Genomic DNA, 16,321 nt, shown 5'->3' with positions numbered 1-16,321 from the left:
GACCCTTAACAATGTTGATATGCAAAGGCATCTTGGGATCCAAGTGCATAACTCGTTGAAAATGGCTATACGGGTTGATAGGATGGTGATGAGGGCATAGGACATTTCTGTCTTTATTAGTCATGAAACTAAGTTCAAGAGTCAGGAAGTTGACTTGCAGCTTTATAAAACTCTAGCTAGCAACATCTGGAGCACTACATTCAATTGCAGTTGCCCCATTATCAGAAGGATGTCGAAACTTTGGAGAGGGTGCAGAAAAGGCTACCAGGATGCTGCTGCCTGGATTAGGGAGCATGTGATGTAAGGAGAGGTTGGACAAATCTGGGTTGTTTTCTCTGCAGTAACACAGATTGAGGGGAGATCTGATGGAGGTTCACAAGTTTATGAGAGCCAGAGGCAGTCAATATCTTTTACTAAGGGTTGAATTGTGTAACACTAGAGGGCATACATACATTTAAGGTGAGGGGGTGTGAATAAAGGAGACATTTTTCAAACATAGGGGTAGTTATTTAGGATGCACTGAGAGAGGTAGAGGTGGAACAAATTCAGTAGAGAGTATCAACTGAATGAATGTGCAGAAAATGGAAGGACATGGACATTGTGCAGGCAAAAAGGAGTTGTTTAATCTGGCATTTGATTACTAAATTAAATTAATTCATCATAAGGCTGGAGGACCTGTTCCTGTGCTGGACTGTTCTATGTTCTAATTCTATACTCTGTTGAACTAAGCTAATATCCATCCCAATGCTGAAAACAAAAGGAGGAACAAGGTCTGGTTTACATAGACATAGATCAGCACCATTACATATGATTACACCTGCACACTGAGTCATCTGGACATCTGCACATTTTTAACTTAATGGACAAGTATACATTACCTGAACTGTCAGAGCCACCTTCTGGGCTTCCACTAGAATACATTGTAGCTAATTTCCCATCCAAAATGAATCGAAACCATCCATTACTCCCATTTGACAACTCCAAGGCTGCTGCATCACTCCAGATGTATAAGCAATCTCTTCCACGAATGATAGACCAATCCCTCCAATGGTATGGCCTACCCTGCTGAATTTCTTTAGCATCTTCTTGAGGCTCATCATCCTAAACAGGAAACACAGACAATTAAAATCTTCTGCCCTGAGATCAAAGACCTCTTCCACCATGGTACCAGATCCAAACTTCCACTGGGAGTCCAAATCCCAGCAAGGTTCAGTGCTTCTCCAAGCCCCTATGACTGCTGCAACTGACAAAATGACCTTTAACAACTCATAAGACACACAACCACACTGAAATTTGAGATGTTTTCAACATTCAAACATTGGAAATTACTTAGGATTGTTTTTTAAAAAATAAAAATTAGAGACAGTATCATAGCGTAGTGATTAGCACGACACTATTTCAGATCAAATGACCTAGGCTCAATTCCCACGGAGTTTGTACGTTCTCCCTCTGACCACATGGGTTTCCTCCAGGTGCTCTGGTTTCCTTCCACATTCCAAAGCCGTATGGGTTAGTGGTTAATTGGTCACATGGGTGTAATAGGGTAGGCTCATTGCGCCAAAAGGGCCTGTAAATGTGCTGTACATCTAAATAACTAAATAAATGAAATTACACCCTCTCATCCACACAAATTTTTAAACTAAATTAAATGAAATAAATTTTACTTACCTTTCAATAAGCAGTTGCTCTCCCATTCACAAATGGATTTACTGCATTTACATTAATTACACTTAGTACAAACTCTCAAGAATCTAATGCTAAATCACTGGACTCTTGTGGAGAACTTCATCAGCTCAAGTGTCCTTAAGCTGTCATCCTGCTGATGACAAGTGGCTATTATTGAGCCAGCCTTTGTGTCAGTGATCAGGCTTTGGCTTAATGCGGCTTGTGTTAGAGTGGTCAAGTTTAGGCTCAACAGGCTTGGGCAAGATCAGGCACAGACTAGACCTTAAGTCTGAGAAGTTAGAAGCATAAAAAGTGTAGGCAGGATGGTAGTTAAGGCAGTGAAATGCTCCTCCTGTGAGATATGGGATTTCAGGGTAACTAACAGTCTCCCTGATGACTACTGTCTATAGGAAGTGCACCCAACTTCAGCTCCTGACTGACAAATGTCAAGGAACTGGTGCTGGATGCACTCACAACCATCCAGGAGGCTGAAAGCTTCATATACGTGTTTTTTTACTGAGGTGGTCACACCCAGAGTACAGGTTTCAGATAGTAGATGGGTGACAGCTAAGAGAAGTAAGGGGAGTAAGCAGTCAGTGCAGGGTTCCTCTGCAACTAGTAAACCCATTTGGATACTGCTGGAGGTTTGACCTATCAGAGCTTAGCAGCAGCAGCAACCAGGCCAGTGGCACTGTAGCAGGCTCTGAGGCTCAGCAGGGAAGGGTAAAATCAGGCAGAGCAGTAGTGTATGTAGGCCTCCATTAGTCTCGATAAGCTATGGATTTGCACCTTGGAAAGTTTCCAGGGCGTAAGCCTGGGCAAGGTTTTTTTTAATGGAAGACCGGCAGTTGTGCAGGCTGCAAGTCTCCCCTCTCCATGCCACCGATGTTGTCCAAGGGAAGGGCATTAGGACCCATACAGCTTGGCACCAGTGTCGTTGCAGAGCAATGTGTGGTTAAGTGCCTTGCTCAAGTACACATACACAGCCTCAGCCAAGGCTCGAACTAGCTACCTTCAGATCACTAGACGAATGCCTTAACCACTTGGCCATGCGCCAACAGAGAGCAGTAGTGATAGGAAACTCGATAGCTAGGGATGACAGATAGGAGATCCTATGGCTATAAAAGAGAAAAAATATTGTGTGTTGCCTCCCAAGTGCTAGGGTCCAGGATGTCTTAGAGTAGCTGCAGAAGTTTCTCAAGAGGGAGGATGAGCAGTCACAAGTTGTGGTACAAAATTGGCACCAATGACAAGTAGAAAGGGAGAAGAAGTCCTGCACAGTGAGTATACGGAGTTAGGGAAAAGGCTGAAGAACAGGATTTCCAAGGTAGTAATCTCAGGGTTACTACTTTGCCAGGTGATAACCAGGGCAGGAAAAGGATAATGGTACAGATTAACGAGTGGCCCAGGAAGTGGTGCAGGGTGCAGGGTTTCAGATTTCTTCATCATTTGGATCTCTTCGGTGGAAGGAATGACCTATACAAAAAGGACAGGTTACACCTGGTATTGGGAATGCTTCTGTTCCCATTATACATCAACGATTTTGATAATTGAATTTTTGGCTTTGTGGCCAAGTTTGCAGATGGTAACAAAGATAAGTGGAGAGGCAAGTAGTGTTGAAGAGGCAGAGAGTCTTCAGGACAGATTGGGAGAATGGGCAAAGAAGTGGCAGAAGGAAGTGGAGGGAAATGTATGGTCTTGCACTTTGGTAGAAGGAATAATGGCATGACTATTTTCTAAACATGGAGAAAATTCTAAACTCAGAAATGCAAAGGAGAGTCCTTGTACATGATTTCCTGAAGGTTCACTTGCAGGTGGACTTGGTGGTAAGGATAGGGGTGGGGGGAACAGAAGGTATACAATCAGTACCAGAAAGGCAACAGAAATAGGAGGACCTGAAGGGAGTGTGCGTAAGCCAAAGGAATCCAGAGTTAAGGGTTACCACATATATAGAATGAAGTGTTGCTCTAGCTTACATTGGATCTGAAACCAGCAGTGGTGAAGACATGAAATTTAGGTAGGTGTGGAGATGTGAAGGGGAACTGAAATGGCATATAATTGGGAACTTGAGATGGGCAATGCGGACACAGGTACACTGTGAATCTGGTTCTTTTTTTTAAACTTCGTGCCATCTTCATAATGAGAAATATTTATTGTACATTTGATTACTAAATGCTACCATTAGTCTGGAATCTAGCAGATGAAATGCAATAGAAGTTCACAGATAAAGCTTTAATAGCTCTTGTACCACATAAATGGGTTGGTCCATATCTTTCCCATCAATTACTGAAATGGGCTTTAAATTATCCAGTACAAATGACTTGGGTGATTTCAGGTTTAAAAAATTATGAATAACTATAGACAGCTAATTACTTCTGCCATATTTTGCTCAATACCAATGTCACGGATGAAGCTTTCAGTTATTTCACACTTTATCATTTAAAAATTAAGGAAAAAATGTCCTCCAGCTGAGGGATGCCAGATACATTGATCGGGTAGAGTTTTGAAATCAACTCTACGACAGTAATTAAATTTCACTTTAAGAATAGAAGCCTCATTTTCTATAGGACTGTATCTGCTCCAGATAGAAACATTATCTGAAAGTCACAATATATAGCAAAATAAAAGATCTGCAGGATAAAAAGATACAAGTAATCTGTAGAGAACAATTACACCTCGATGTACGGTGAGCTGAATTCAAGGCTTCATTTTATGTTGCTATTATCATAGTAATTCCAAATGTTTGTCAGGAATTGTAAAACTGCAATTGTAAGCTGATTTTCTGTCTGAAAATTCGTAACATTAACTAAAATATTATCACCTTATCAGGCTTGCAGTCCTCTTCATTCTCATCATCTGAAGATGGTCCAGCCAAAGTGGATACTTTATTGATTACCCCAAGCCTCGCAAGTTGATCCAGAAATAGGTCACCTCCTTTATCTACAAGATCTCTAATGATCTGCAGAGCTAGTAAATGGCCATCATCATCGTCCTATAACCAAATAAAAATCACACTGCTGCAATATAAATTAAGCTTTATTCTCAAGAGCTTGGTTTTTATGTTTACACTTCAATTTTTCACTGTAGGACACAATAAACTCACTGATTGTTCAGCCACTGAAGATAAATACCCAACTTTAACACTTTAAAAAACCTAGCATAGCTTTAGAATACAAATCTAATTCTGTATTGAACAAATCAAAGTTCAATTTCTTAAAGGTATAAAAGTGCATTGTAATACTCAGCTATATTAATTTTTAATTCCAATGCCTTAAATTTATATAGTACCGTAGATTCCGGATTTTAAGCCGCTACTTTTTTCCCACATTTTGAACAGCTTTGAACTTTGCGGCCAATAATCCGATGCGGCTAATGCAAGGTTTTTTTCATGCCGCCTCGTAAACATTTTGCCTCGTAACAGTAGACCAATAAAATTGATGAGTAGTTCACAGAGGTCCAATGAAATTGTACGATAAATCAAGCGCACTTTCACAATTAAATTATTGTAAATCAGTCATTTGTACTCACCCTCATCAACATGGAAAACACTCGAAGCATTGTGCTACCTACCCTCTTAGTTTAAACTATATTTGTTTTCTGTACTACATCGCGGGATGCTATGACGACACACCCGGTTTCGCGGCGTCTTGTGGGAAAATGCCGTTTGCGATGAAACGGAAAGGAGGGGGTCGAGCGGCGGAGCGGCTTTGGATCTGAGCGAAATCTGCTTTTAAATGCCGTTTGCGATGAAACGGAAAGGAGGGGGGAGCGGATTCCGCGAGCGGCTTTGGATCTGAGCGAAATCTGCTTTTAAATGCCGTTTGCGATGAAACGGAAAGGAGGGGGGGAGCGGCATTACGCGAGCGGCTTTGGATCCGAGCGAACTCTGCTTTTAAGTTAAAGGTATCAATAACTTTTCCTGGTAGGCTGCAGTATATATATTTTTTACCAGTCGTTAGGAGATATTGGAATGTTGTTCAGTAAAGAAGTATACGCAACGTATATTTAAAAGTAGCCGCGTACGGGCACGGTTCGAAAAAAAGCATTTGCAATATGTATTTGTTTTTGTTACCATATGGATTTAATTAAAAGTTAAAAAAATCCTCACGTGTAATATCTTTATGTGTAAATATCTCATATTACAACGTGGGACACCTGCGGCCGAAAATCCGGTGCGGCCTAAAATCCGGTGCGGCCTTTACATTTAAAAAAATGATTTTATTTCTAAAATTAGTGCCAGCGGCTAAAAATCAGGTGCGCTCTGTAGTCCAGAATCTACGGTACTCTAAGCAGTAAAATTTCCTAAGATAATTCATTGGAGCCACCAAGATACTACATGAGCAGCTCGTGGCTAAGCCCACCATTCTGGATTGGATGTTGTGCAATGAACCAGAATTGAACCAGAGCTTAAAGTAAAAGAACCCTGAGGGGCAAGTGATTATAACATGATCGAATTCACTCTGAAATTTGAGAAACAGAAGATTGTCAGATGTATCAGTATTACAGTGGAGTAATGGAAACTACAGAGGAGTTGGCCAGAACTGATTAGAAAAGGACACTGGCAGGAATGATGGCAGAACAGCAATGGTTGGAATTTCTGGAAACAACTTGGAAGGCACAGGATATATAAATCCTAAAAAACAGAGGTATTCCGAAGGCAAGATGACAAACCATGGCTAAGAGGAGAACCCAAAGCCAACATAAAAGCCGAAGAAAAGGCACATCATAGAGCAAAATTAGTAGGAAGTTAGAAGATTGGGGAGTTTTTAAATACCAACAAAAGGCAACTAAGAAAGTCATTAAGGTAAAGATGGAATATGCAAGTAAGCTAGCTAATAATATTAAAGAGGACACCACAAGTTTCTTCAGATACGTAAAGTGTAAAAGAGAGGCAAGAGAGGAAATCGGACCACTGGAAAACGATGCTGGAGAGGTAGTAACAGGGGACAAAGAAATGACGGATGCATTGAATAAGCATTTTGCATCAATCTTCACTACAGAAAACACTAGCAGTATGGGGGAATTTCCAGGTGTCAGGGGTCATGAAGCGTGCAAAGTTAGCATTACTAGAGGGAAGGTTCTTGGGAAACTGAAAGGTCTGAAAGATAGTTAAGTCACCTGGCCTTCTGAAAGAGGTGGGGTGGCTGAAGAGACTGTGAAGGCATTAGCAATGATCTTACAAGAATCACCAGATTCTGGAATGGTTCCAGAAGACTGGAAAATTGCAAATGTCACTCCACTCTTCAAGAATGGAGAGAGGCAGAAGAAAGGAAATTATTGTCTGATCTTAGTGGTTGGGAAGATATTGGTGTCAATTGTTAAGGATGTGGTTTTGGGGCGCTTGATAAAACAGACCACAGGCAGCATGGTTTCCCCTTGTCTGACAAATCTGTTGGAATTCTTTGACAAAATAACAAGCAGGATAGTCAAAGAAGAATCAGTGGATGTTGTGTATTTGAATTTTCAAAGACCTTGACTAAGTGCCACACACAAGGCTGCTTAACAAGCTTACAAGCCCATGGTATTACAGGAAAGATTCTAGCATGGATAAAGCAGTGGCTGATTGGCAGGAGGCAAAGAGTGGAAATAAAGGGAGCCTTCTCTGGTTGGGAGCCAGTGACTTGTGGTGTTCCTCAGGGGGTCTGTGTTGGGACCAATTCGTTTTATGCTATGTGGAAATGATTTGAATGATGGAATTAATGGTTTTGATGCAAAGTTTGCAGCTGATATGAAGACAGGTGGAGGGGCAGGCAGTTTTGAAAGAACAGGGAGGCTACAGAAATACTTAGATGAGGAGAATGGGCAAAGAAGTGGCAGATGGAGTGGTGTGCCGCAGGGCTTAGTGCTCAGCAACTGTTCATGATGTGCATTAACGATCTGGAAGTGGGGGGACTGCATGTAGTGTATCTAAGTTTGCGGATGATACTAAATTGAGTGGAAAAGCAAATTGTGCAGAAGATATGGAGAGTCTGGAGAGAGAGATATATATAGGTTAAGTGAGTGGGCAAGGGTCTCGCAGATGGAGTACAATGTTGGTAAATGCAAGATCACTTTGGAAGGAGAAAAGTATATGTTGGGAAGTGTATGGTCATGAACTTCGGTAGAAGAAATGAAAGGAGTGACTATTTTCTAAATGGCAAGAAAATACAAAAATCTGATGCACAAAGGGATTTGGAGTCATACAAGATTCTCTAAAGGCTAATTTGCAGGTTGCGTCTGTGGTGAGGAAGGCAAATGCAATGTTATCATTCATTTCAAGGGGACTAGAATATAAAAGCAAGTAATCTTGAGACTTTATAAAGCACTGGTGAGGCCTCACTTGAAGTACTGGTCTCCTCATTTTAGAATGTGCTGGAACTGAAGAGGGTTCAAAGGAGGTTCACCAAAATCATTCCAGGATTAAATGGCTTATCACATGAAGAGCATTTGGTGGCTCTAGGCCTGTATTCACTGGAATTTAGAAGAATGAGCGGTGACCTCAGTGAAACCTATTGAATGGTGAGCAGCCTTGATGGAAGTGGAAAGGATGTTCTCCCTGGTGGGAGTGTTTAAGACCAGAGGAATAACCTGAAATTAGAGGGGCATCCTTTTAGAATGAAGATGAGGAGGTATTTATTTAGCCAAGGAGAGGTGAATATGTGGAATTTGTTGCCACAGGCAGCTGTGGAGGCCAAGTCTTTATGTATATTTAAAGCAGAGGTTGATAGATTCTTGATTGGTCAGGACACGAAGGGATACGGGGAGAAGACAGGAGATTGCAACTCAGAGGAAAAATGGATCAGCCACGATGAAATAGTGGAGCAGGCTCAATGGGCCAAATGGCTAAATTCTGCTCCTATATCTTAGGGTCTTAAAAATTTTAGTATACTTTACTCACCATTAATGCTACCACTTTTCATGTTATCAAGAAACTTAGTAATCCAATATTCACTAAGTTACATTTATAAAAAAACATCAAGGAGGCAGATCTGATCCCTGTGGCACACTGATCACTGGCATTAGCACCAACCACCATTACACTGACTTACCTTGGATCCCACGGGCTCCAAATTTTTGGATCAGAATTCCATTATCCTTTTAAGCCACATCAACTACAATTTCCTTACTTAAGTTATTTAGCTGCCTCTTAAAAAAGCTTCAAATGTCAGAAAGCATTACCCACCCACAGTTATCCTGACTATCCATGACCAATTCCTAGCTTTCCAAATACAGATTAATCCTATACCTCAGAACCATTGTTTCAATAATTTCCCTAGCCTTTATGAATACAAACAGCAATCAATCACGGTATAAGTGTGCTTATCTACTTCCAGACTGTTTGTGTCAAATGGCTCCCTGTGGTGTGCTACCTTGGAGCTTTCTCCATTTATATAGTTCCACCTTGTGATTTCAGAACCAATTCCTCCTTGCAAGTTTCAAGAGAATGATTTTGGGAATGAAGGGGTTAGCATGAAGAGAATTTGGCAGCTTTGGACCTGTACTCATTTGAATTTAGAAGAATGCGGGGGTGGGGGGGGGGGGGAATCTCATTAAAACCTACCGAATGTTGAAAGGACTAGATAAGGTGGATGTGGAGAGGCTGTTTCCTATGGTGGGGGTATCCAGAACTAGAGGGCACAGCCTCAAAAATGAGGAGCAACCTTTTAGAACAGAGGTAAAAAGGAATTTTTTTTAGCCAGAGAGTAGTGAATGCTCTGCAACAGACTAGGTGGAGGCCAAGTCCCTGGGTATACTTATAGCAGAAGTTGACAGTTTCCTGATTGGTTTGAGTGGGATCCAGTATCAGCCATAATGGAATGGCCTAATTCTGCTCCTGTGTCTTATGATCTTATAAGGGAATGTCTGTGTCCAAGATCATTTCCTCTTAAGTACTTAAATACTGAATATACTTATTAAGGTGCATTAATATTCATGGACATGATGGGGCTTATGTTTATAAGGGTGCATTCGTTACAAAGAAAAGCATCGCAGCGGTATTTGTGTTCATTGTTATCCATGGGAAATCCATGTCCTACCCTTTACAGATAAGGATTTAGCATTAACATTTGCATTGTTTCATGAAGATTATCAGCTCTGTAAACATACTTACAATACGCAAGGATGATTTTAACATATTACATTTAATCAGCCTATGTGACCCATCTTGCTTTTCCAAAATAATAATTTAATTCAGCTTTATGGCTTAGATTTAACATTTTGAAATGGGCACCAGAAAATACCTGATAAACTAATATTAACTGATATCCAGTATGTAAAAGTATTTAAACTCTGCTGTAAATGAGATTTTATTTTTTAAAAACACAGTCTGACCTCTTGATCCAGGACTGTAGCTGTAATTTCCACCAAAACTGTAGGCAAGTTGTGGCCAGCATCTGAATCACACACTTCCTTCAGAAGTGCCTCAGAACAATAATGTACCATCTTTCGAACAAGAGCAAGACTTGCTTTCCTAGAACACAAGGGAAGTTAAACATAGGTAACATGAAATTAGAGACAAGTTGAGAATCAAATAAAATTATATTTCAAAGTACTGTTATCAATCATGAAAATATTTTTCTCACAAAGTGGCATGCCTGTTTTAATACATTTTCAGTAAAATATTGTCTAAACACAATTTAATATATCTTGCTACTGTTTGCCATGTCAACAGCACTGCAACCAATAAAAAATTTGGAAAATTGTACAGTAGTTTGAAAAGCTGAGTTCAATTACGTTTCAGGTAAGTACTGAAGGAAACCAAGAAAAAAAAGAAAACAACTGGAGGAGAAATTTGACACTAACATATTAACAATGCTGTTGGTAATCATGGAATTTCAACTCGCTGGGTAATAATGCAGTGGTATACTTATGGCCAAAGAAATTTCTAAATATTGTACAGAGCTTCAAAATAAATGACAACATAGAAACTATACTCAATGTACTTGAAACAAACACAAAGTAAAATTCTGAATCAGAGTCAGGTTTAGTATCACAAGCACTTGTATTAAATTCGTTGTTATGTGGGAGTAGTACATTGCAATACATATTTACAAAAACCATAAATTAAGTACATAGAAACTAAGTTACATTAAATAAGTAGTGCAAAAAGAGAGGAAACATAAGTAATGAGGTAGTGTTCATGGTTTCAACGTCCATTCAGAAATCTGCTGGTAGAGGAGAAGCAGCTGCTCCTGAATCGTTGAGTCTATGCCTTCAGGTCCCTGTACCCTTCCTGATGGTAGCAATGAGGAGAGGACATGTCCTGAGATATGGGGGTCCTTAATCATGGATGCTACCTTTTTGAGGCAACGCCCCTTGAAGATGACCTGGATGCTGGGAAGGCTAGTGCCCATGATGGAGGTGACTGTGTTCACAATTTTCTGCAGCTCATTTTGATCCTGCACAGTGCCACCCCCACACCATACAGTGATACAGCCAGTTGGAATGTTCTCTACATAATCAGCGAGTTGTTTGTTATGACTCCCCTCTTGCTGTGAAATGGGGCCAACTCTTTTTCCCTCCTTAGCGAACGAGTAGACTTTGGGGAACTGCAAGTCTGTGTCTTTGCTGTTGCTTTGCTGCATGCTTGAGTACTCGGTGGGGGGCACCGATGCTTTTTTTGCTGGTGGGGGAGGGAGGATCGCTGCTTTACTGCTGCTTACGTGTGGGGGGGGGGCTTTGGGGTTCTAACATTTAATTGTCATTCATTCTTTGGGACACTCCTCTGTTTTCATGGATGGTTGTGAAGAAAAAGAATTTCAGGATGTAAATTGTATAATTTCTCTGACATTGAATGTACCTTTGAAACATCTGTACAGATTTGTGTGTGTCCTTAAACTCCTAAAGAAATAGAGCTGCTGTTGTGCCTTCTTTATAACTACAACAATATGTTGGGGCCAGGATAGATCCTCAGAGATGCTGACACCCAGGAACACAAAATTGCTCACCCTTTCCACTTCTGATCCCTTTATGAGGACTGGTGTGTGTTCTTATGCCTTCTGAAGTCCACAATCAGTTTTTTGGTCTTACTGAAACTGAATGCAATGTTGTTGGTGTTACAGCACTCAACCAGCTGATCAATCTCGCTCCTTTTCATCACCATTTGATTTTCTGCCAACAATAGTTGTGTGGACAGCAATTTTACAGATGGCATTTGGGCTGTCTGGCCACACAGTCATGCATGTAGAGAGAGTACAGCAGTGGCTAAGCACACACCCTTGAGGTGTGCTAGTGCCGATTACCAGCAAGGTGGAGGTGTTATTAAAGCTCATTTGCAATATTACTTTTCACTAAAAAATGTAAATCATCAGCCCAGGAAGCCAAGCAATTTCGGAATCAAATCACAAAGCTACAATTTTCTATTATTTCCTTCCATTCAAAGGAATTTTTAAAAAAATGTTTCAAAACAAAAAGTGAGTAACTTTTTCATTTAATTTGTTTTATAAGTAGCAATTGACATTTTAAGTATTAATGTATTTTATGGGTATTTCCCAGCATGGGGAGACAAACTACAGAGCTATCCGGAAATCCACAAAAACATAATGCAATCAAACTTTTTATTCCTTTACCACTTCTTCTTTCAAATATGATTCAGCTACTATAGGAACCTGTGATCTACAGTTTGATGTGGTATTTCTGAGCCGATTGTGTACTGTGGTATTTTGCCATCTCCAAGGGTGTTCAGTGAGGTTTCAAATGGTGTGCAGCCTGGAGGCAAAGAAGCAAAGATGGAGCATGAGCCCGTGTTGGACTCAATTTCTCAACAATTAAAAGTGCAAAAAAATATTGAAATTAACAAGGATGAAAATGGAAGGTGAACAGGTGTTCAGATTTATCTGTCTGCGTGCCTCCAGAAGCTGCCCAATTTGATCAGTGTCTCCCTTCCTCTCGCTTCTTGCTGCTGGAGGATGGTGCCAAAGTCTTGGGCCTTGGGCAAGGTTTAATCAAAGCAGTTTGTGGATGGGACTCTAGTTCATGTTATGATGCGTTTCTGGTTGCTCTTTTTTTGGTTGCTATTTTGTGTAATTTTGATCGGGACAGAATGGCTCTGTGGCCTTCAGTCAACAAACAACACAGCACTAGGACTAACTGAACTGAGCTGAAACTGAACATTCCTGGACTGGTTAAATGACTTAGTGGTTTGATGTTTTCTATTTTGTTTTTCACTCTTTTTTTTTGCCATTTGCATAATTTGTCCTTTTTCTTTGTACGTTACAGGTTTGATGTTTTTGTTTGAATGGGTTCCATGGTTTTCTTTGTTTCATGGTTGACTGTGCGAAGACTATCTCAGGGTTATATACCACAAACATACTTTGATAATAAATGTACTTTGAATCAGATGGTTTGTTTGGAAATCAAAAGACACTTTTAAAGATTTATCCATTTGAATTTCTCTATATTTATCTTCCCCTCTCCCAATGGACAGGAGATACAAATGTCTGAAAGCATGTATCACCAGGCTCAAGGACGGCTTCTATCCCACTGTTACTAAACTCTTGAACAGACCTCTTGTACAATAAGATGGACTTGACTTCGAAATTATAATTCATCTGCATTGCACTCTGTGGTTTTTATACTTTATTCTACATTATTATTGTTATACCATGTTCTACCTCAAAGCATTGTGTAATGATCTGATCCATTGAAACTGTTTGGAAGTCAAACTTTTCAATATAATTTGGCATACGTGACAATTGACAAATACCATTACTAGTTTTTTGCATGGGGCTTTGTTGAAAAGGCCAGAACTTATTGCCTATCCTCAAGCCATCATAAGCCAGTGTAAATCATTTTACCTAAATAATTACAAATCTTTAGGTGAAGGTAACATATCAATTTCAGACAACTTTGTAGCTTGCTGGGTTATTTCAGAAGCATTTAAGAGTCAACCACATCACTGTGGGCATGCGCTTATTAATTGCTAGACCAAATGAAGTTGACAGATTTACTTCCTTAAAAGGCATTACTGCATGTTTTATTAAAAATTTGACATTCTTTTGTTGTTATTACTAATTTGTAGATTAACTGAATTTAAAGTCCACACCTGCTCTGGTGAATTCCAACTTCTGTCTCTGGAGCATTAGTTCAGCCATCTGTTTCTCATCTAGAAACTTCATGACTTCAATACCACGAGACAGTGCATAACAGTATTTTAGTGTACCAAACATTTTCCAGAGCACCAATGGCAGAGGAAAAACAATGCAAAAAAGGAAAACCCTCACGACAACCTGGCAGTAGAAAAGCACACAACAGTTGTAATGATAGGGAAACAATAATTTAGAAATCTACTCAACATGATGTTTGTAGAGCAGGTGGGTAGGGTGGGGAGGAGGGGGAATGTGAAAATTAGGTTTATCTATAGACTAGATTTTTCTCCATACAATGTGTTTGCGTGTAGAGAAATATAATTTTCACACCACTCCCCCACCTGCTCCATGGCACTATTATGTTGAGTGGATCTCTAAATTCTCTACAGACTAGATTTCTCTACACACACCTATTATATGCCTTTTGAAGATGTCCTTGATGCTGGGGAGGCCAGTGCCCATGATGGAGCTGGCTGAGTTTGCAACCCTCTGCAGCTTTTCTGATCCAGTGCAGTGACCCTTACATACCAGATGGTGATGCAACCTGTTAGAATGCTCTCCATGGTATATCTGTAGAAATTTGCGAGTCTTCAATGACATACCAGATCTTCTCAAACTCCTGATGAAATATGGATACTGTTGTGCCTGCTTTGTAATTCCATCAATATGCTTGGCACAGGATAGATTTTCAGAGATGTTGACACCCAGGAACTTGAAACTACTCGCCCTTTACACTGCCCATCCCTCTATGAGGATTGCTGGGTGTTCCCTCAATTCCTTGGTCTTACTGATGTTTAATGCATGGTTGTTATTGTGGTTTAGATTTATTCTCCATTGCAAAGCATACATAACAAGCACTGAACTCATCTGGGAATGAAGCATCACAGCTATTCACGATGTTAGATTTTACTCTGTAGAAAGTAATGTCCTGCAAACCATGCCAGAGCTGACTTGCATCAACTCCATCTCTAACTTCAATTGGAATTGATTTTTCCCTTCTTAAAATAGCCTTCAGTAGGTTCCTGGTCTTCTTGTGTAGTTCTGGATGATTGGTCAAACACCACAGATCTAGTCCTCAGCAGATTGTGAATTAATGGTTCATCCATGGCTTTGGTTTGGGTATATCCTCAAAGGCACACACTCATCCATTTAGGTCTTGAAGTCAGTGACAAATGTGGCATATTCATTCAGATTCAAAGATGAATCCCTGAATATTGTCCAGTCCACCAATTCAAAGCAGTCCTGTAAGTACTCAGGCCATAACTTCGTGGTCCTCACTACTGGTGCTGCAGTCTTCAGTCTCTGCCTGTATGATGGGAGTAGAGTACAGCTAAGTGATCCGACTTGCCAAAGTGCAGGCATGGAATGGCATGGTAGGCGTTCTTAATGGTGGTATAACTCTGGTCAAGAGGTTGGTTCTTCAGTTTCCACATGTGATAGGTTGGTGGCAGTTGGTCAGAGACTTCAAGCTGGCCTGGTTGAATTCCCCTGCAATGATCAGGGAGGCAATAAGGCGTGTTGTTTTGGGACTGCTGATCGTGGTGATCAGCTCCTCCAGTGCCTGCCTGATGATGGCCAGGGGTGGAATGTACACTACTACCATGATGACAGCAGAAAATACTCTTGGCAGATAAAATGAATGTCACTTGACTGAATCAGAACCACATCTACACACCACAATGAGTTAATCATGAACCATATTCTACTCCTTTATCTTTAAGAAACTCAACTATTCTGCCCAAGTTATGGGTGGTGAAGTTCTCAGGCTGCAGTGCTGCATCTGAAAATTAAGATAAGGTGTGCCAAGTTTCCATTAAACAAAGACCTTGTCCATCTTCCGTGACTCCTCTTTGGTCTTCAAGGGGCTCTATTCTATCTCTAGTACTCTTTTTTTCCCTTAATATACTTATAAAATATCTTTGGATCTTCTTTATACTTCTTTGCTAAAGTTATCTTCAAGCTGGCTTGGTTGAAATCCCCTGCAATGATCGGGGAGGCAACAAGGCGTGTTGTTTTGGTCTCCCAATTTCTTTTTTGAGCATCCCTTCCTCTAAATATGTAACTTCTGCCAATGCTCACAACTTCTGGCAACTCAGCACGCCCCCCCCCCCCACCTTGTTAAGAATGTTTTGTAGCCACTGTGTGACATCTTGGACCCTGGCACCAAGTAGGCAATAACCATCCAAGATTCCCTTTTGTCACCACAGAATCTCCTGCCCTCCCCCAACTATTAAGTCCCCTATCATTACAGTCCTTTCTGCATTTGCCTTTCCCCGGTGTCACAGACCTGGCTACTGCTGAGTGGTCATCCCACCAACAGTATCCAAAATGCTATGTAGTGAATTCCGGTTAACTGGGCCATCCATTAATCGACAGCCACTTATTTAGGACAACTCTTAAAGAACAAACAATAATCAAGAAAATAGCTGCGATTATTTTTGCTTATTTGGGACACTATGCCACTTAATTAAGGCAGGAGACAGTTGCTGAACAGTTTCTAACAGGCATCAGTCGCGTGCACTTGTGAGGCTGTTAAGACACTAGATAGATACTTTATTGATCCAAAAGAAATTACGTTGTCACAGTAGCAT

At 40.5% G+C, this 16,321-nt stretch overlaps 1 protein-coding gene across 5 annotated transcripts in view; it reads right to left on the bottom strand.

Annotated features, from left to right (window-relative positions):
* hectd1 (HECT domain containing 1) overlaps positions 1-16,321 on the bottom strand; it is a 92,715-nt gene that overhangs the window by 35,870 nt on the left and 40,524 nt on the right. For all 5 annotated transcript variants that reach the window (XM_073040063.1, XM_073040066.1, XM_073040065.1 and 2 more), the window contains exons 11-13: positions 9,976-10,114; positions 4,487-4,657; positions 879-1,101 (exon numbers count right to left, since the gene is read on the bottom strand). In XM_073040063.1, coding sequence (XP_072896164.1) covers positions 879-1,101; positions 4,487-4,657; positions 9,976-10,114 — 533 coding nt within the window. The remainder of the gene's footprint in view (positions 1-878; positions 1,102-4,486; positions 4,658-9,975; positions 10,115-16,321) is intronic.

Source organism: Hemitrygon akajei, chromosome 3, assembly GCF_048418815.1.
Source record: "Hemitrygon akajei chromosome 3, sHemAka1.3, whole genome shotgun sequence".
Classification (NCBI taxonomy): domain Eukaryota; kingdom Metazoa; phylum Chordata; class Chondrichthyes; order Myliobatiformes; family Dasyatidae; genus Hemitrygon; species Hemitrygon akajei.
The sequence above is the reverse complement of the archived record's forward strand: the minus strand, read 5'-3'. Positions and strand labels throughout refer to the sequence as shown.